The sequence below is a fragment of the Penicillium subrubescens genome (assembly GCF_028828155.1).
Source record: "Penicillium subrubescens strain IBT 31985 chromosome Unknown utg000005l_segment0_segment0, whole genome shotgun sequence".
Lineage (NCBI taxonomy): Eukaryota > Fungi > Ascomycota > Eurotiomycetes > Eurotiales > Aspergillaceae > Penicillium > Penicillium subrubescens.
This window is the reverse complement of record NW_026643155.1, coordinates 947711-966551: the sequence shown is the minus strand read 5'-3', so window position 1 is coordinate 966551 and position 18841 is coordinate 947711. Positions and strand designations below refer to the sequence as shown.

The 18841-nt window shown below is 49.6% G+C and overlaps 5 protein-coding genes across 5 annotated transcripts; 3 read left to right on the top strand and 2 right to left on the bottom strand.

Moving 5' to 3' along the window:
• Positions 1-536: 536 nt before the first annotated feature.
• On the bottom strand, positions 537-1815 carry N7473_006869 (putative Ras family GTPase (Rab4b); the record flags this gene model as incomplete). The annotated part of the gene is made up of 4 exons (XM_057152809.1): positions 537-1390; positions 1468-1502; positions 1597-1661; positions 1753-1815. The coding sequence occupies 4 exons, from the start codon at positions 1813-1815 to the stop codon at positions 537-539; spliced, it is 1017 nt and encodes a 338-aa protein (XP_057007147.1).
• Positions 1816-3382: 1567 nt separating this feature from the next.
• N7473_006868 (uncharacterized protein) lies at positions 3383-5086 on the top strand. Its single transcript, XM_057152808.1, has 2 exons — positions 3383-3945; positions 4135-5086. Exons 1-2 carry the CDS (start codon positions 3572-3574, stop codon positions 4649-4651), a joined length of 891 nt encoding a protein of 296 aa, XP_057007146.1. The 5' UTR covers positions 3383-3571; the 3' UTR covers positions 4652-5086.
• A 367-nt stretch (positions 5087-5453) lies between these two features.
• On the top strand, positions 5454-5885 carry N7473_006867 (uncharacterized protein; the record flags this gene model as incomplete). The annotated part of the gene is made up of 1 exon (XM_057152807.1): positions 5454-5885. One exon carries the CDS (start codon positions 5454-5456, stop codon positions 5883-5885), a length of 432 nt encoding a protein of 143 aa, XP_057007145.1.
• A 1264-nt stretch (positions 5886-7149) lies between these two features.
• Positions 7150-10105, bottom strand: N7473_006866 (uncharacterized protein; the record flags this gene model as incomplete). The annotated part of the gene is made up of 3 exons (XM_057152806.1): positions 9790-10105; positions 7246-9738; positions 7150-7191 (listed from the first exon to the last, which is right to left on the bottom strand). Exons 1-3 carry the CDS (start codon positions 9880-9882, stop codon positions 7150-7152), a joined length of 2628 nt encoding a protein of 875 aa, XP_057007144.1. The 5' UTR covers positions 9883-10105.
• Positions 10106-10781: 676 nt separating this feature from the next.
• On the top strand, positions 10782-11804 carry N7473_006865 (SSH4 family protein; the record flags this gene model as incomplete). The annotated part of the gene is made up of 1 exon (XM_057152805.1): positions 10782-11804. The coding sequence occupies one exon, from the start codon at positions 10782-10784 to the stop codon at positions 11802-11804; it is 1023 nt and encodes a 340-aa protein (XP_057007143.1).
• Between the last annotated feature and the right edge of the window lie 7037 nt (positions 11805-18841).

The following is an 18841-nucleotide window of genomic DNA, read 5'->3' as shown; positions in this document are numbered from 1 at the left end:
GCTTTTAATGAATGATTTGGATTATAATGTGCCGCTGGATACAAATCGTACTATATACGCTTAGGCACTCCGACTGATCAATGACCATGTTGGCATTCTGTCAAAAAAAATCAATAGACATCTTCTCAGAGAATCAGTAAGACGAAATAATTGGAGGTACCGTAAGCCTTCTGAATTAAATTAGCTCTCGAGTAGTCTGACATGACTCAATAGCATCTTGCTCATAAAGAGTCCGAGGAACTCAGTAGAAAGCAATAGAAATGATGTCCCAAGAACGCTCGAATCGAAAATGTCCCTACATCCACACGATGTACATCGGGGAGCACTCAAAAAACAATATCCACACAAGTAAAGCACATCAGTAAGCAACTGCCCAAGATAAAAAGGTAAAACTCATAAAACGAACGTCAGAAAGGGGGTATCGTGCAATGACGGAAGGAAAGACAGATTAAAAAGAAACCCAGAATCCAAAAAACCACATCCAGCTCAGACCAAAGCAAGAAAAGAAAAAGGTGAGAGGAAGACTCGTCTCTTCCTCAACAGCACCCGCGATTTCTGCGGGACGTCGAACCACCGAGTCGGAACACATCCTCCCACTCTCTCATCCCACCCTTCCAGCCCGAACTCGGCCGACCCCGTCTCCTCGAGGGCCGATGCAGTGATAAAGCATTCTCATCCAGCGTAGCTCGACTCCGAATACTCGAGGCATCACTCGCACCATGACCGTACAAGCCTCCATCTCCATATTGAATCCCGCTCTGCGGGTCATCCGGGTCGATTTCTCCCAACTCAATCTTGGTCAAGATAATACGGGCTAGCCGCTGAAAGACCTCTTCCACACCCTCACCTGTGAGAGCGGAAATCTCCACTGCAACGGGGATATTCGACTGCGCGGCCCAGCGCGCGGTATCGTCCTTACTAACCTCGCGACCCTCGGCGAATGAGGCGGTCATTCTCGTCCCCGGGCCTAGGTATGTCGTTGAGCGTACGGAGCCGGTCGCATCGAAGGGGAGAGACGATTGTTTACTCGAGGTGCTGGATGGGGTTGGTGGGGGTCGGTGTGCATCGTCGTGGTAATCGGATGAAGCGGTCGAATCTGCCAAATCCGCTTTATTCCCCGCTAGCAAGACGGTCAGATTTGGCGAAGCGAGTGCGCGCGCATCCATTAGGAACGTTGGGAGAGCAGCGAAAGAGGCATAGGAGGCAACATCGTAGACGAGGATTGCGCCGGCGGCGCCGCGGTAGTAGGAGCGAGAGACAGAACGGAAGCGCTCGGTGCCAGCTGTATCCCAGAGCTGGAGCTTGATGCGCCGGCGACGAGAGCCTGTGCCGAGCTTGACGATGCGGGAAGAGAATTCGACGCCGATGGTTTGCGAGGAGAGTACTCGCCCTGGAAAAGGAACAGAGTCAACAAAGGGTCCTTGAAGGGTATATAGACAGTATCAGATAAGGCAGGGAGATCCGTACATTCATTCTTAACGAAACGGTGTAAGACACAGGATCTGACAGAGGAAAGGAAGAAGGTTAGCACATGTTCCATATATCTGTTGATGAAAACTCCTTTCCTGGAGATCCTGGGAAAGACTGTTTACTTACTTTCCTGCACCACTCGGACCCAGCAAGATCACCTTAGCCAGATAATCATACATACTCCCCAGTTCCTATCGCAAAAAACCCGAGTTAACACGGCCAATGCGGGGGAAAGGGAGCTTGTCCAGGGGCGGGCCTGGAGAGAACGGGGATGCAGCAGACCTGATCCTGGTCGGGAACTGAGGAGACCGAGGAGGAGTTGGAGAGACCCCTCGGGCGCACCATGGCGCCGGATTGGAAGAAAAAGGCGTGGGCGTTGGGAAAAGAAAAGAGTGTGTCTTTCTTCGAGTATCTGGGTTGAAGCTGCGTTGACGTTGGCTTGGCTGCCCGAAAGTGAAGGCTGCCAACCGCCGAGGATCAGGCGGAGATCGCATGTGGGACTGAACTAACTTAACTACAAGGAGTGTTATCACTAGGTAAAGAAGGAGTCTTTGATGGGAGATTAGAGGATTGCCTTATCATTGTTTACAATTTTTAGATATTTACAATAATGAAGTCTTTCAAATTATCAGTAATGACTCGAGAATGCATGTCACTGCTATATTTACTTAGAAGACTGCCATTCCACAAAGGTAATCTGAAAGCAAAGGATGTTAATGATGATGGCTTAGCTCGTGCTAAGTTCTACTAACTCCCCACTCTCCCATTCACCGCTCCGAGATACTTTCTTGGCATTTTCTCCCGTATTCAGCCTCGCATAAATCAGTGACTGTACCATGTTTACTGGAGCCACAGCAACAAGGCTGAGTGTGAACGGGACCCCTCGGTTGGAAGCGAGAGGCAATATACGTAGTTTATACCAATGAACTGGAATATAGTTCGATAGTTCGATGTCATCTTATTGTAAAAATAAAAGTGTAATTGGCAGGCAGAGGACGGCGATCATGTGCTGTACCTACATGAAGATGATCTCCAATCTGATTTGGTAGTTTAGTACTTCGTATACAAGATTCAGTGATTAGTTGGCCACCTGGTGGGGGTTATGATGATCAATGTGATCATCTTCTGCGGGCGGTTGCGAGCAGATTCCAAATCGAGAAAGTCTATGGAACAGCAGAACAACAATAATAATGCAGGGTCCTGGCATGCCGTCATTGCCGATGGGGCCGATGGCTGTGCCTGAATTCTAAGGGATATGGGTAAGTTAATCCAAATTATACAATATGACAGTTACTAATTTTATGTCTGTCGCGCTATATACCCAGAATTGGAGATATAGGATATACTACTATATCCGACCGGGTAAATACTCATTAGATAGATGCTGCCACAAGCAATGTGCATCAGGATATCTGCACCTCAGCATTCTAGAAAAGGACAAAGAATCTTTCACTGAGCACTGATCATATGAAACTACTGTACTCTGTACTTCCTGCCACATGGTGTTAATGCATCAAAGCAATCGAAATGAAAGCAAAGGTGGCGGAGTCATGATTTTGATCCAATGAAATATTACACAGCCAGGAAATGTTCCACTAACTGGTCCAGGGTCCCCATCCGGAGTATAACTCCGTATCGGATGCTGGAGTGTTGGAAATGCTGTCATTCTTTAGTCTTGTTAGACCCTGGAACTAATTCGCTAAGCCTCCGCCTCTCAGCCTCGTAGCCTTAGACTTTCCCAGTCGTATTCGCACCAAGTGCCAATCCCAAGTGGACATTAAGCAACGCTTTGGGTCTTGGGCTTGGGCTTTTGCCTTGGGGCGGTGCCTCTGTCGGGCCCCCGAACTCTCCGCTCTCTCTGCCCGTCTACCCAGAGGGTTTAGTTCCCGCCCATTTAAGCCGCGGAGACCCTGTTTTTCTCGTGGCTTTGCCTTCTGGTCGTATTCTCTTTCTTTCTTAAATCCCTCTATCTCTTTCCCCTTTTCTACTTACACAGACTCTTCCTCTTCTTACCCGGGTTTATCAAGATCAACCTGAAACTTCAACTCAATACAAAAGTACCTGTCCACTTATCAGATCCGAATCTGACATCATCCTCACTATGAAGTTGGCATGGGCAACGACTGTCCTCCTCCTGGGCTCCCAGGGAGTGACCTCTTTATCTATTCCCTTCGCCCCTCAATCCGACCTCATTGAACGCGATCCCAACTCTGCGCCAGTGGATTCTGACTTTGTCGATCTCGAAAAGCGACGCGGTGGTGGAGGAGGTGGCGGCGGACGGAGTGGAGGGGGCTCCTCTGGCTCCTCTGGCTCCTCCAGTTCCAGTTCCGGTTCCAGCTCCAGCTCAAGTGGTGGAAGCAGTGGAGGCCGCTCAGGCAGTTCTTCTAGCAGCAGTGGCAGTTCGAGTTCGTCCAGCAACCGAGGCGGCTCATCCAGCGGAGGCTCTGGGGTTTCCCCATCCTACGGCGGCGGCAGGTATGATTACAACAATCCTTCTCACGGCACCACCTATGGCTCCAGTGGGAGCGGCAGTAGTGGGGGATCTTCGTGGCCCTGGATGTGGAACTCGAGGTCCAGCAGTACCACCGGCGCGAAGACTCCCAAGCAGAAGCCCCCAAAGACCCCAAACAAAATCCCCAAAGCTAAGACATTCGGCAACAATAGATATTATGCAGGTGGCGCCCGATCACCCTACACAGCCGGCGCCAGAACCTCATCTGGCATTTCGCCTTACTTCTTGCCAGTTGCAGCACTGGCATTCTTCCCCGGTATCTGGCTCGCCGGGGCATACGCCTACTCTTATCCTCACGGGTACTACTATCACAACGCCGACGACAACAAGAACGAGACGCTGCCCGTGCAATGCCTCTGTGAGCAGAACCAGGAATGTGGCTGTGACGATAACAACAACAGCACCTACTACGAGTCTCTCTTCAACGGCACTCAGCCACGGAATACGTCCATTGCTCGCGTAGTCAACGTCAACGGCACCAAGACGATTGTTATCAACGGAACCTTGGCTAACGGCACGACCGCTGATGATGGCACTTCGAGTTCGGACTCCACCACCACCTCCTCCTCCACGTCGGGGGCCGCTCAGGGACCTCTGGTGACTCTGATCAATGCCAGCGGGTACTGGGTCATGGTGGCTGTGGTTGTTGCGACCGTATGGTCTGTCTAGATGACCGACTTCTAGCTTTGAGATGGGACGACCGATGATGGATGACGGACGATGGACGATGGACGACAGGATTGTATGATTTTATCCTTTTATGACCTGGCAAGTGTTGCTTTTTTTTTACTGTTATAGGTTCGCCTTTCCTTTTTACCTTTGGCCGGATATTCTTTGGGGATCGACCCTCTATTGGGATCTTACTCCGATCTTGGTGTTGGCTGCAAAGAGCGAGCCGTGTGCCAAGCTTGACTTTCTCTGACGAGCGTTTGGGGTGGCTATTTTGGTTGCTGCGTGGCTGTTTTGTATATCTTTCCCCTGGGATGCTCTTGATACCCCCCCTTTTACCCCCACGAATTACTGTATATTAATCCAGACATATGGCTTTGCTTGAAGTCAATGAAAATCCATGACACTCTTTTTGCAAGGGCAATCAGAATCGGAAATGAACTCCACCAGACCAACACATAATAAACACAATTAATTTCACATTCCGCTGGTCGGGCGGGTTACGTCTGCAACAGCCCCCACTAAGCCCAAATAGGCTAAGTGGCCCCCTCTAGAATGGGGCTGCTCATTTCCCATTTCTTCTCCTTTTGTCCCTTCCCTTTCCCTCTTCTTCTTCTTGTATTAAATCCTCCTGTCTTCCTCGAAAGCAGTGTCATTCGTTTGATCCAAATCTCCACACTCCCTGACACGGGCTGTCGCATTCGTTTCTACCAGCTCCATTCACTCTTTACAACCTCAATCGGATCAATAAACAATCATCCACATCAATATCAACATCAACAACACGACACATTCCACCACAATGCAGTTCTTCAAGTCCATCCTCCTCCTCGCCTCGGCCCTCGCGCCCATGGCCTTGGCCGCTGAGCGCGTTGCTGCTCCCTCTGCCACGTCGCCCTGTGTGACCAGCACCATCACCCTGGTGCCATCTGGTTACACTCCTCCCGCGTCGACCGCGACTCCCACTCCTACTTCCACCCCGACCCCCACCTCGACTCCTACTCCTACCAGCACCCCGGTCTCCTCCAGCTCCTCCTTCAGCCGTGTGTCCAGCTCTACTCCCCTGATCAAGAGCACCTCCACCGTTGTCGAGGTTAACACCGCGACTGCTGCTCCCGAGCCCGCCTCTACCTCCGCCTCTGCTTCTGCGCACGCGAACGGCGCCTCCATCCGCCAGGTTTCTGGTGCCATGGCTGCTGGTGTCGTTGCCGTCGCCGGTATGCTCCTGGTTTAAAGCGATTGAGCAGAAAGAGATTCCGGGCTCAGCGCGAGCCGATGCTACGCCCCCGAATTCGGATCTTGATGATCCGCAGCGCAGCCTACCCGCTGGCGCTAAAACAAACAGAAGCACCCGTCTTGACTGATGGGTATTTCACTTCCAATTCTCTCCCATGTCTCTTTGGAACTTCTTCGGTTGAATACCCCCTACATTTTTTTTCTTCTTTTTCATTCTTGATACATATTCTTCCGATACACCTTTTTTTTCTTTTTACCTTCTCAACGATCACGGTTATTGTGATGATTTTCCCGACTTTTTGATGCCTATACCCTTGAATCAATTCTTTTTCTTCTTCTTACCTTCCTTACTGGCCCCCCGTTCACGTCATCCAAGAGTATTTGATTGTTTGTCTAATTTCTTCTTAACTTTTAACCTTCTTCTGGTGTCTTATGACCGCTTGGATTGATGATTTTGGAAACTACATACCTCGAACCCTCTTTATTTTATTATCTCTCGGCAGGGGGTGTGCATCTTTGTTTGAGTTCCAGCTTGAGCTTTGGTTGTTTTGTCTTGTACGATGTGTGTAGGAGAGTAGAATCTGCGACTAGATTTGCACTATCTATTGCGTACTTGTTTTGACATGCTGGTATTTCCTCAAGTCTTCCCCGCATGATGTGGATCTCTAGATCTATAGATTAATGTGACTTTTGACGTAATCTGCAAACATTTACATTTAACCTCAACCGGTTGAAGCATGATGTCAATGTGGGAAAAGACTCCACGTTTGATGATCACCTTCTATATGAGAACCTATCATATAAGGCGGTACAATACCAATTGATCCTGCAAGGGTGTGAGAGACTTGAAAGGAAAGTATTTGACACTCTCATCAGACTCTGCATCCTTCGCAAGTCCGGGATAAAAATCAAATTTTGATACCGAGTAGCTAAATCAACACTACAGTGTCGATACAGAACAACGAGCTCTAGCTCATGCCTATTATGTGGAAAGGATAAAAGATGTAAGATTGTAATACAAGATATGAGCCATGAATCATGAAAGACTTTTCCCCTGCACCATGTCCTCCCGAGAAACGAAATCGGTGTAGAATCGTACAAGACCGGCACTAAAAAATCCCATAATATCAAACCCAAATTAAAGCACATCACATCTCATCAAAGTCCGGTGTAGTGTAGTTCGGTCCACTAATAATAAACCACGCCCATCACCCATCATCAAAGTCATAATATTCGTCACGCAATCAACACATCCTCCTCTCCTAATGATGTCTCTCACGCATCTGCACAAGAGTCGTCCACCCCTGACAACAAGATCGATTCATCTCATGTCCACACCAACAACAAGATAACGGTACCGACTGAGCCGCAGTACTATCAATCTCAGCCAGGCCAGCGTCAGCACCAGCCCCAGCCCCAGCAGCACCACCGCTAACCAACTGCATTTCATTCGCGTTCAAACCCAGTTTCCCACCCGCCACCCGCCTCGCAGCCGCATCTACAGAAATCCCCCCAAAAACAGCCCTTTTAAACGAACTCCGCCGTCCGGGCGTATTATGTCTCGAGAACTTGCGTGCTAGCCGGGATTCGGAGGGGATGCGTTCGGGACAGGCTAGTTTTGCGTAGAGTTCGGATGGAAGGTCGTGCCAGTATTGGCAGTGACAGCAAATGACGAATAATTTGGCGACAAGGTGGTCTTTTTTGAGTTGTTTGGGTGGGGGTTTTTGGATTTGGTTGTGGCGTATCTTTGAGATTATGCCGTCTGGTGCGAGGGGTGGGTTATTGTTACCCCTGGGACTGGGGTTTGTGGGGATTTGGATTTCCTTTGTCGTGGGGTTGTCTTGGGGGGTTGTGGTAAGAGTGTTGGAGGGGTTGGTTTCATGAGTTTCTGAGGTAGATGTATTGTTCCTTCGTTCTGGGTGGTGATTTGGTGTGTCGAGGACTTCTTCGTCGGCGGTATCATAGCTGGACGCCCCGGACGATGAGCGACTGTGTCCACGGACAGCTAGCACGTTTGGAGTGGACTTGCTGGCGGGCATCTCAGCCAAGGAATGGCGAACTTGGGGTACGGATTCTTGTGAACGGGTCACTGGTACTGCCTCTGTGGTGATGATAGTCGGAATCTGTTGACCATCATAGCTGAGTCGACCATAAGGAGAGTTCTCTTCGAGAGCATATTTCCGGCCTGGATGCTTTAATGGAGGGATGATAGCTGGCGGTGGTCTGAGTTCCCATGCCGTGGGTTTCGGTTTATCAAACGCAATAGGTTTGGGGTTCCACCTTCGCTTGATATTCCCAGCAGACATCTCTACTGGGCCCATGAGTGACGCCCGGTCTTGACGAGTGTTCTGCTTCGCTCGACCTTGAGGGATCTCCGAGGTTAAGGGATATGAAACCTGTCGACCCCGTCCACGAGAAAATTCAAAGTTGATCCGTAGAGGTTGAGGCACGAGTCCACGGGAATTCTGCTCCGCTGCTGCAGACTGGGAAGGCTTTTTGTTCTCCTTTTTCTGGGTAATGTCATCGGTCGTGACAGGGTTCAGGGCTAGAGGAGAGGATTTGTACTCCTTTTGATGCGCATTTGGACTGGGTTCGGCTACATATTTCGTCAGGCCGGGCTTGCCGTTTCTCATTTCCTTGAAACTAGCAGGGGGATATTTCACGGGTGATGGACGTTGATCCTCCCCGGATGCAACGTTATGGAGTTGACGAGCCGTGGCCACTCGGGTTGTTGGAGACTCAGCAGACTGAGTATGATTCTGACCAGGCGAGGGGCCTCCCTGTCGTAAAGTAGAAGAAGCTGCAGGCTTTTGAGTTTCCGAGGGCTTCCGTTCCTGTCTGAGATTCGCTGTGAACAGCTCACGGTCGAGGTCAATACGGGGATTGGTAAGTGAAGGGTACGCAAGCAGGTCCTCCCTCTTCTTCAATGCCGACTGGGCACCAGCCCCAGAACCATTATTCACACCCATCTCCGTCTTCAAACCGGCTAGCGAATCATTAATCTCACGCTCACGATTCTGCTTTTGCCAGGCCTCCGCCATATTCCAATTCTCCCGAAGATCGTCCGACTTCGCGGCAGTGTGATGGAGGAGATGGGACGAGTGTTGGAGCTGATGATTTGGCATTAGCGAAGTCCCATGCTTAGATGCCAATTCTCGAGATACCGCAGTCCCAAAGCGCTCAGGTAATGAAAGAGGTAAGGTTGGTGGTCCCCCTCCCGGGTTCTCATGATCAGAAGATCGACGTCGGTCGTTTGCATTTGTAGAGCTATCTCGGGATCGGGAGGACCGGCGTGATGATGAAAAGAACGCTGATAATGACCTGGAAGATCGCGGTCTCTCGGAATTAGCGCTGGAAGATCTTTTGCCGTTGTCCAGTGGTTGTTTCTTGGTCAGGCGTCGGGATTGCCTGTCATAGATGCCGTTTTCCAGTCTAGCCTGCGACTCTTCCAGTTGCATGAGGCGTTTCTCGAGCTCTTTTCTCTCTGCTTCTAGTCGCTTGGTCGCGCGCCGTTCTTTGCGAGCAGTTTCCTTCCAGGTAGGCGAGGAACATATCTCATCCTTGTCTTTGGACTTCTTTGGGTCAGGCGTGGACATATACGCTGGTCGAACCGAGGGGCTTGAGCCAGGTGTATATGTCGATGGCAGACGAGAGTCTTGTGATGAGTATGTAAGTGTGCTAGGCAGGGTCTCATCTTGTAGAGAATAGCCGGTTGGAGTGCGGTGACCGGCCGCTGCCTCTGCCAGGTGAATGCGTGCGCCATCTCCAGATTGGACTTGGGCTGGAGATTGCGCTGACTGGGCAAGATGAAACCCCTTCTGATCATCTCCTGGAGAGAAACTCTGCCGTTTCTGCAATCCTGTGAGCCCGAGAGCCCAGTCAAAAATGAAGGTGTGGCGTACCTTGTCTGAGCGATCTACATGGAAGGCACGTTGGATGCGCTCGGAGATAGAGGATCGCCGTCGCCTGCGGGGCTCAATCTGATCGTCTGTCATCTTGCATTCGATGCAGAACACACCCGACAATCGATGATCGCGGGGAGAGCGGCAAGCATTGAAAGGGGGATTTACGGGCGACCGCAGCGAGCAAGATCGAGGATGAAGATGGTGGTGGATGAAGTCAAAGAAAAAAGGAAAACCAAAAGGCCAGTCGAAAGAACCCCAGCGGAGCCTAACGACAGAGGCCCGGCAGGGGCTCGCACAAAGATGGACAATTGCACGACGACAGTTCAGGATTGAAGAAGAAGGAAAGGTTTCAAACTCGCCACAGAGAAAGTAACTGGAGTGGCTCGACTGGTTGAACTGCAGTGCTCACTGGGCCAAAATGTGAGACCTGCAGCCCAACAACTATTCTTAGCCTCGTTCCCTTGGACTGGTCGTTGTGACTGCTCCAATTTTGCAGATCTTAAGGTGGAAGTCGTTATATCTATCTTCTTCGTTACAAAGAATATGAGTATGAAGATCAGCCTTCAAGGTATGTATGAACATCACCTACTCAGGGATGTCAGCCCCCCTGCAGCCCACCAGCCTCAGCCTCGACTGGCTGAATATTAAATTGACCAAAAGTATCGCACCACAACGCCAGAGTCCAGCCTCAACCAAGAAAGAGCCGTCCGATCACCAAACCTTCCGACCGACTTTCAATCTAGACATTCGATGACAATTTACGAGAGTTAAGTCCTCTTGCGGCTGGCAACTCAAATCATCCGGTGTATTCCACGGTTCCCTCTCATTCTCTCACCCGCACAGCCCCGCTTGGCAGGACAAGATGACAAGTTTACCCCAAGTTACAATTCCCCATCAACATCGATCAGAATCAGGATCAGAACAAGCTTCAAAGTGAACACACTCCTCAAGAACTGATCTGCAATATGGCACACATACCAGCAAATAACATGTCCAGCGCCCCGCCAAGCTACGATGATTCGCAGCAAGCTGCATCATCATCATCAGCTGGGTTCCCTACCAGCTCCTACGGCCACAACAACCAGCAATATCAGAATAACACCCAGCAAAATCCGTTTCAACCACCACAATATCCACCAGGAGATCCTCCACCCTACCATAACTGGCAAGAAGCCGTGCCAGATACTTCAGTCTTCCCACCACCACCTATCTCAGGTCACTACAGCTCTGGCACAGGAAATGCCTCTGCTGACGATGCTCAGCGAGCTCATGACTTTTGCGACTCCACGCCGCTGTGGCTGCCCGTGGTGCCCTCTGCTGCGGTCTACTCGTGCGTGGTCAACCACGATCTACGACCCGTCCAACAACGAGAGTTCGCCGGGGAACTGTCTCCGACTGCACCAGGCCGCTGGTTTGGCCGCACAGTTGATCGCAACGGGGACTGCTGCGTACTGACCCATCTCCCACTATACTTTGCCGCCCAAGACTCCCCTTTTGTCACCGAGAAGCACAAGACGATCTACTTCGAGGTCAAACTGCTCGCACTCCGCGCAGGCCCTGGGGGTGATGCCAGCGGACTCTCTCTAGGCTTTGCCGCGCAGCCATTTCCATCCTGGCGCTCACCAGGTTGGGAGCGAGGAAGTCTGGGTGTGTTTTCCGACGACGGGTGTCGCTTCGTGAATGACTCGTGGGGCGGGCGTGACTTTACCCAGCCGTTTAAGGTTGGCGAGACGCTGGGCATTGGGATGAAGTTCGCCCTGCCGGATAATCCGCTTGCCATGGCGGATGCCATGTTTGGGACTAAGCGGGTCTGCAAGGCTGAGGTGTTTTTCACTCGCGATGGGCATGCCGCGGGTGGGTGGGACCTGCATGAGGAGGTGGATGAGGAGGCTGGGGGTGTGGAGGGGTTAGAGGGGGATTTTGATCTGTATGGGGCTGTGGGATTGTTTGGGGGCGTGGACTTTGAGGTTTGCTTTGATCCGGCGGGTTGGCGATGGCAGCCTACTGAATAGAGGTGAGATGGTGGATGGGATATTGCGGTTATTTCTTAGCGTTGAGCGTTTCGCTGACTTTGTTTGGAAATGAGAATTGATTTGCTGATTTGCTGATTTGCTGATTCTGAATTAACTTGTCTATTAAGGATTGTGAAGGGATCTTCTAGAACATCCTATTTTTATATCCTGATTTCCCGTAGGGCTGAGGCTGAAATTGGGTTCAAGTGACAGGTCAACTTGGAGTGGTTCATGCTAGTTCTTCGTTGGGCTTGTCAGGAACGGGGCTAGCTAATATCAAAAGAGAAAATCAATAAATGAACAAGACAACCACGACAAAAATTGAGAAATGGAATCATTCCTCAAGTCAGTCCATGTGGCTTCTTTCCACTTCTGAGCCTCATTATCTATATTATACACTGTCAGCTATGCAGTCACCTTACACGAGGAACTACAGACTTAGTACCATGAAATATAGGCAACCGTCCATATCCATTTTGGGCTATATATCACGAAATAAAACTAAATCAGGGACCCGAGATACGCGCGTATGTCCTATATTACTCCGGCATATGGAAACACAGACCTCGACTCTACTACAACATACTGTCATACATACCTACCCACGTCTATATCAACAGCCTAGCCAAGGCCTCGAGTAATCTAGTCTTCTCATACCATGTCTTAAACCGAAAACCCTAATCCTGCTTTTCCTAGGAAGCAACGCATGATGACTCTATCCCGGATGCACCTACATACACCCTTCATTCCCCTAAATCCCCATCGTACATATGCATGTGCACATATATCTAGAAACATCCGCATGCATACACACTATACCCAACAGGCATGCCACTAAACCCACAATCTCCCTCCTGCACGTCGTTCTAGAAAGGCAAACCGCCCATCCCACTCCTTCCACCTCCGTCTTCCTGGTCCTCGCGCGCATTAGTGGCTCGGGGGGAAGCACCTCCTGCATCCGGGCTGCACCACGGTTGTATCGCCGTCTGCGCCGAGGAGGCAAGCCGAATGTCCGCAATGACCAGGGGTGTTTAATAATAATGATTAGGTATGATTAGCCCTGTCAGTGGGATTGACATGGGGGTTCTACGCCCCCTCGAAATCCCGCGGCAAAGGGCCAGGCCCTAGGCCCCCCTTCCCCCGGTATACCCCGTCTGTGGAGGTGCATGAACGGGACGAGAGGCACGAGCCATAGACTTATCATTATCATGTTTGACGTCACGGCATATCTTTTTTTGCCCGTGCGATTGATCGGCGGTTACAAAAGAAGTAACTAGTCAACCTATGCGTTCACTCGTGCTGCGGGAAACTAGGAGTGATCGACGGGGCTGAGGGACGGATTACAGGTACAAGGTACAACAGGTACAGACAGGCACGGGAGGAGAGAAAGAGAGAACTTGGTTACTTATATCCCAGACGCTATGGGCCGTTCGGGAGGCCTAAGACTCTCGAACTAGGATCAGTACCGAACCTTACAGAGACTAAATACAGAGAAGAACGAGACCCTGAAATCCTTCGCGATAGGGCCTTGCAGCCTTGTAGCGCTAAATCTACATTTTACGAGAAATCATACATCATCAAATGAAAAAGTGTGTTTATTCTATGGTAGCGAAGCCGCGAACAGACAACCGGTGCTATCTATTCCGAGTCAGCTTCAGCTTCAGCTTCCAGCTTCAGCTCGGACCAGGACCAGGACCAGGACAAGTACATACACACTCAGCCAAGACCCGGGGTAGTGGATGGAGCTAAGCAAGACAGCTTCCTGCTCGTGGTCGAACACAGCAATGAAGGGCCTGAGCCCTCCTTCCTTTTTTCCCTTTTTGCTCTTTCCCTCCTCTCCTTCTCCCTTTTCTAGATCTGTTCTGGTGCGGCCGCAAGAGTGAGAAATATTATTGATAGGAGAATTAGAAGAAAACACCCCATTCAGTAAATAATCAGCGCCCAAGAAAGTATTTCTCTGGAACGAGATTCTTGTTTCGTGGTAAGCGCAATGACCACGAATCAAGATGCATGTCATACGCACTGACGAAAAGCAGGGTGGGCTGTAAAAGATGCGCGATCATCCGAGCGGTTCGGGGAGCATTGGACTGGAACTGTGAAGGGCTATTATTATGATCACATACTATGGGTAAGGAAGGATATAGTTGTCTCACGTATATCTGGTCTAGATGCGATCGATTGAATATTCGAGGGCGTTCTGGCTAGAACGATGGATTTTGATGGCGATGGCGCAGTTGAACGCCATGTTAACCATGAATTAATTAGTAGGTGGTTTCAGGTATTCCAGCAGGATTCAAAGTTTAAGTACTGTATGGAATATTCTTCTCAAGATTACAACGGTTGCAGAAGGTAAAGAATGTAAAATTACAGTGAAGAAACTCAAGTATCGCCTGTCAGTGAATTGAGTGATGTATAGCGTATAACGAATTGGATTGAATTGCATTAGATCAGATAGAAGTTTAGAACGACAACTATCAATGTTCTATTTTGAGTTCCATGCTAGCTTTCTCTTTCTCCGACCGGTTCCCTGATTGCACCATCTTGCCCCAGTGTGTCACCTCCGTTGTACGCGTCCCTGTGAAGATAACCATCTCCGAGGTCCAAGGCAACCCGCTCAAATCAACGACAGTCAACATCATTTCATGCGTTGGCAGAATCACAAAAGTACCGATCTAGGGACCAAAAAAAAAATCAAACATCCCAGCCTCTTTCCTTCTACGGATAAAATCGAAATGACTTTTAAATTCAGATCCGGTACATCTGTTCAAATGTACGGAATACTGAACAGATATACGAACTTTGATGTTTTCGGGGTTACCGGACGGAACGACTAAGCCCCAAGAACTACGGCGTCAAGGATAGTATGTAGCACACAGAAAAAAAGACGAGACTAGGCCGGACCAACCAGTGGGGAAACCAAGCTGGTGATTAACCCGACACTATCCTTTGATGGTTGCAGCAGAAGCCGCCATCGTAGGCAGCCTCGCTGCAGCTAAGAAATAGTGACAACCGAGTAGGTCCGGCAGGACCAGGGGAGGGATTTTGTTACTGAGAACTGAACTTGAGCGTTAGTAGTTTGATGCACCTAGCTTAGCGCGGGTTGTGGGAAGGGATGTTCATGGGTTAGTACTAAGTGTTAGTGTTAGTGTTAACTCGTGGTGCCCCCTGTTCAGTTTCTGCGCAATTTGATCGGCCCCTTGTCTTCTTTTCTAATTGATTCTTCCTAGCGTTAATCAAAGCCTAGTCAAGAGGGCGGAGGAAAAGGCTGGGGGAAGAATAAGATTGGGATATTTCTCCCATCCAATCGATGTCAAGCCCCTGGCACGGAGACCCTCCTGAGCCTCCGGAGAACGGATATGATCTGACAAAAAATCTGCATCTGTACATACAGTACTTCGTACATCCGTACTCCGTTCTCGGTCTCCATCCTCTATTCTCCGTCGACGGTCGACGGGACAATGCGCGCGCGTGCGGATGGGGAATGGGGATATGTGGCCCCTGCAGCTATGGGCAGGGTGGAGGTTGGCCGTTGCCACCAGATCTCGCGCTACGTCCGCCCGAGGAAGATCCCGTCGATTTGAAACTGTGGGTTTTTGCTTTTTTGGGGTTAATGTAGGAGCTTCGGAACGGTATGTAATCCATTTGGTTGACCGTGTCGGCCGGGGATGATGAAGTGGAGTTTGGATGCGAGATACAGTACATGAAGCAAGTGGCCGAGAAGAGGAAGAGGAGGAGGGGGCAATTGCAGTTTTTAACTGTTGTTGAACAATCTTCTATAAGGAGTTTACTAGTAAGTAGTACAGTTCTACAGAGTACTTCGTTTGTCAAGGAGATTCTGCATTGTCCTCGATCCACTCTCTGTAATGAGCCCCACGGCCGATCTGGTTTGAACTTTGAAGAGCGCGCGAAAAGCACGACTTGACTTATTAAGACAGGAGGAAGCTCGCTAGTCAGTACTTAGTCAGAAATTTAGTTAGTTAAGTTAAGTTACGACGCATTGAGTTACTCAAGTTCGTCGTCAGTTCAAAAAGTGGGTTGTTCCTGAGCCCAGCCGCTCCGTCCTGAAAAGGAAGTGGCAGGGACAGGGAAAACGAACGAACTAGAAATCATATCAGGTTAGTAGCTTCTGATCCTAGCAGAGAAGAAGAACTAACACCATTGAAGCAATAGCAAGGATACAAAGGTACTTCGCAGCCGTTAGTAGAGTTAGATTAGTAGGGAAACACATAGTAAACCATGTCAGGATGGAAGGGCAATGAAACTAGTCGCTGCAATTCGCTGGAAATAGCAAGCTGGCGAGACTAATCGGTTTGTCTGCGCCAAAAAGGCAAACTGGGCGTGACAAGAGGGGAAATGCCATAGGATAAGACCGACCCTCTTTTCCCCTCTTTGTCAGTAAATAATATGTAAGTAGTTCCCTACAGAGAAAAACATAAGCCACTGGACAGGCGGCTACACTCTACAGATACTCCAGATGACTACGAACGAAAATACTGCCACCACACTGGCTATAGGACTACTACTGGACTGAGTTAGCGTTGTATGTAACTTAACGGAGATACTCCATAACTATCCCCCTCCAGCTGCATGTCATCGTAGCCGTTCCGTCTGTCAGAGAGCTCGGTTCGGTGGTTCAGACTTAGTTTAGTGGCGGAGGGGTCAAGGTTCAATTTCTCTGGTGTTTACGGTTTAATGGCTTGAAAGAGTAATCTGAACTGCCCCAGAAAGTAACTCCGCAATGGGCTCCAGATGACAATCAAAAACCGTTATACGAATAATATCGCTTCTCGGGCTCTTTTTGGCCGATCATGATAAGTATGTATTCAGCTAAGCCCAGTTATCATCAGCACTCGATTAGGATGTCATAGACTTTATGAGATTATCTTCGATTTCGTCTTGGTCCCAACGACTTTCTGCAGACCAGAATAAGAAAGGAAACCGTCCCTAATGCCAGGATGGAACCCGGGAGCGACCGGGATTTGGGTGGATTCGGAGAAGTGGAGTGGGGGGAGTCTGGGCACTGGGGGGTGGAGGAGACACCAAAGTAGTGCGAGTCCGTGCAGCCGAGGGGAGAAAAGAGAAAATCGAAAAACATCAGAGATACGCGTTTGTTTCACTCCAGACATGATCTCCACGAGGAATCGGCCTCTTGTTCTGCAAGATCTGCCTTGTAGTGGTTCGGTTCGGCCGAAGGCGAAGAAGGGTGGATGATGGACTAGCGATACTGAAAATAGAAAAGAAAAAAACCATATACTCCGTACATGGTCTCAGTATCAAGACAAAGTACAATGTCTAGGAGTGGTTCTGTGAAGATGACTGGATAAGAGGGGATTGGACTAGGGGTATGTAAGCATGGACGCGCGATGGTGGGAAATCTCCACCCCTCGGCGTGACGCCGCCGAGAAGGCAGCAGCATGCGTGGGGAGAGATTTCAGATTGGACTTTGTGTGAACATGCTAGGCTGAATAGAGGGCAAGTGGTCTGCCTGAATCGACTATTAGAGGTTAATGACTGGGTTGCAGGCGCAGGTGTGGACCTTCCAGGGAGAGGGTTGTTGTCCGTTGCCACTTGGAGAAAAGCGAAAACTAAAATGCAACGGGCCTGTGCTGCACGGGGCCTTAGCGAACCATATGCCCTGACCAGAAAGTCCTGAATTGCGTGGACCAGAACTGGATGCCAGGCGACCTGCCCTTGGCGCGCCCGTGTTCGGCACAGTGTGTAGGTCTGATCTCTGCTTGCAAATGGTCAAATTTATAAGGAATGAGGTATGGTGTATGGTATACTTGATAGTTACATAGCCACAGTTTCAAAGTCAAAAGCAAGATAGCATCGTCGGCCATGATAGATGAAGCACAACGGGAGATGTACCCATAATAACCCTAGACAGATCTTCAGGTACAAGTTTCATCAATGAATAAAGTCATATAGCAATTTACAAACAGTTAATCTAGATCAAAAAAAAAAGAAAAGAAAAGAAAAATCACAGAATAGAATAAAACACAACACAAAACTACTCTTCCCCCGTTCTCGTCTCCGGACGGGAAAGAATATACTTTTCACGGCCGATCATGACCTTGGAGCGCGTGGGCGCATGGGCGGAGATAATGATCTCCTTTTTAGGCCGGCTGCAGATGCACCGGGCTCCGCTAAGGCTGGCCCGGTAGTCCTTCCTCAGCACGAGCTTCTTTGCTCAATTAGACGCCAAAGCGACACTGGCGCGCCTGCGAGTCAGTGGCCAGTAGGTCGGGGCTGGCACGCCAGAATGGAAGGGAAATTGATCGAGTTCGGCCGTTGCGATGCCAATCAGATCCCTGGTTGGTAAGCTGGCCTCCGAGGGTTGGATCGATCACTGGTGGTAACTTTAGATGGTGCTGGTCGAGTACAAGTATAATCATTACAGATACTGGTATGTATACTTCATGGTCGAATGGTCACAGCCTCATTCTACCTTTGAAAATGTACATTCTATAACCATCCATCATCCACCATCCATAGTTTGGTTCACAGATATACAGCCTGAACAAGAAGGAGGGGCGCTTTTGAGCGTCAGCATGAGAAAGTTACCCACGAGCCGAGCTGGAGACCCTCTTATCGGCTTACTAGTACTAGATGAGCAATACTAGCAGCAGGGCTGCTAGTGTAGTATCATAGTAGTATGGAGTAGTCGCAGCAGTCGTCGTCGTCGGAGAACTACCGTAGAAAGTTGTAGACATTTTTATCTTGACAGTCGCTTTGTGTCTTCGTTGCCTACTACAGTACATAAACCCTTCTTGTTAACCAAGTACAGCAGTAACTTCATTGCTGCTTCATACGAGCCGCCTAGCTGGGCCGCCTACACCCTGTTTGGGGGCCGTTGTGGCATCGACCGCAATTGGTGATTTGAGTTGCCTTCTGATAGCATTTTCCACTGTTCGATTTCGCAATCTCGCATTAGCATCTGAATATGTACAGTACTTTGTGCCATTTGTGTCGACATTTGGTTTCCTCCGTACGATACAGATAAGTATCTATCTATCTACATACTGTATGTCTTTTGT

Excerpts from the sequence above, each read along its gene's own strand:
- N7473_006868 (XM_057152808.1), top strand. The coding sequence starts at position 3,572 with ATGAAGTTGGCATGGGCAACGACTGTCCTCCTCCTGGGCTCCCAGGGA. Across the intron at positions 3,946-4,134 it reads CCATCCTACGGCGGCGGCAG|ATATTATGCAGGTGGCGCCC; the intron begins GTATGATTACAA and ends CGGCAACAATAG.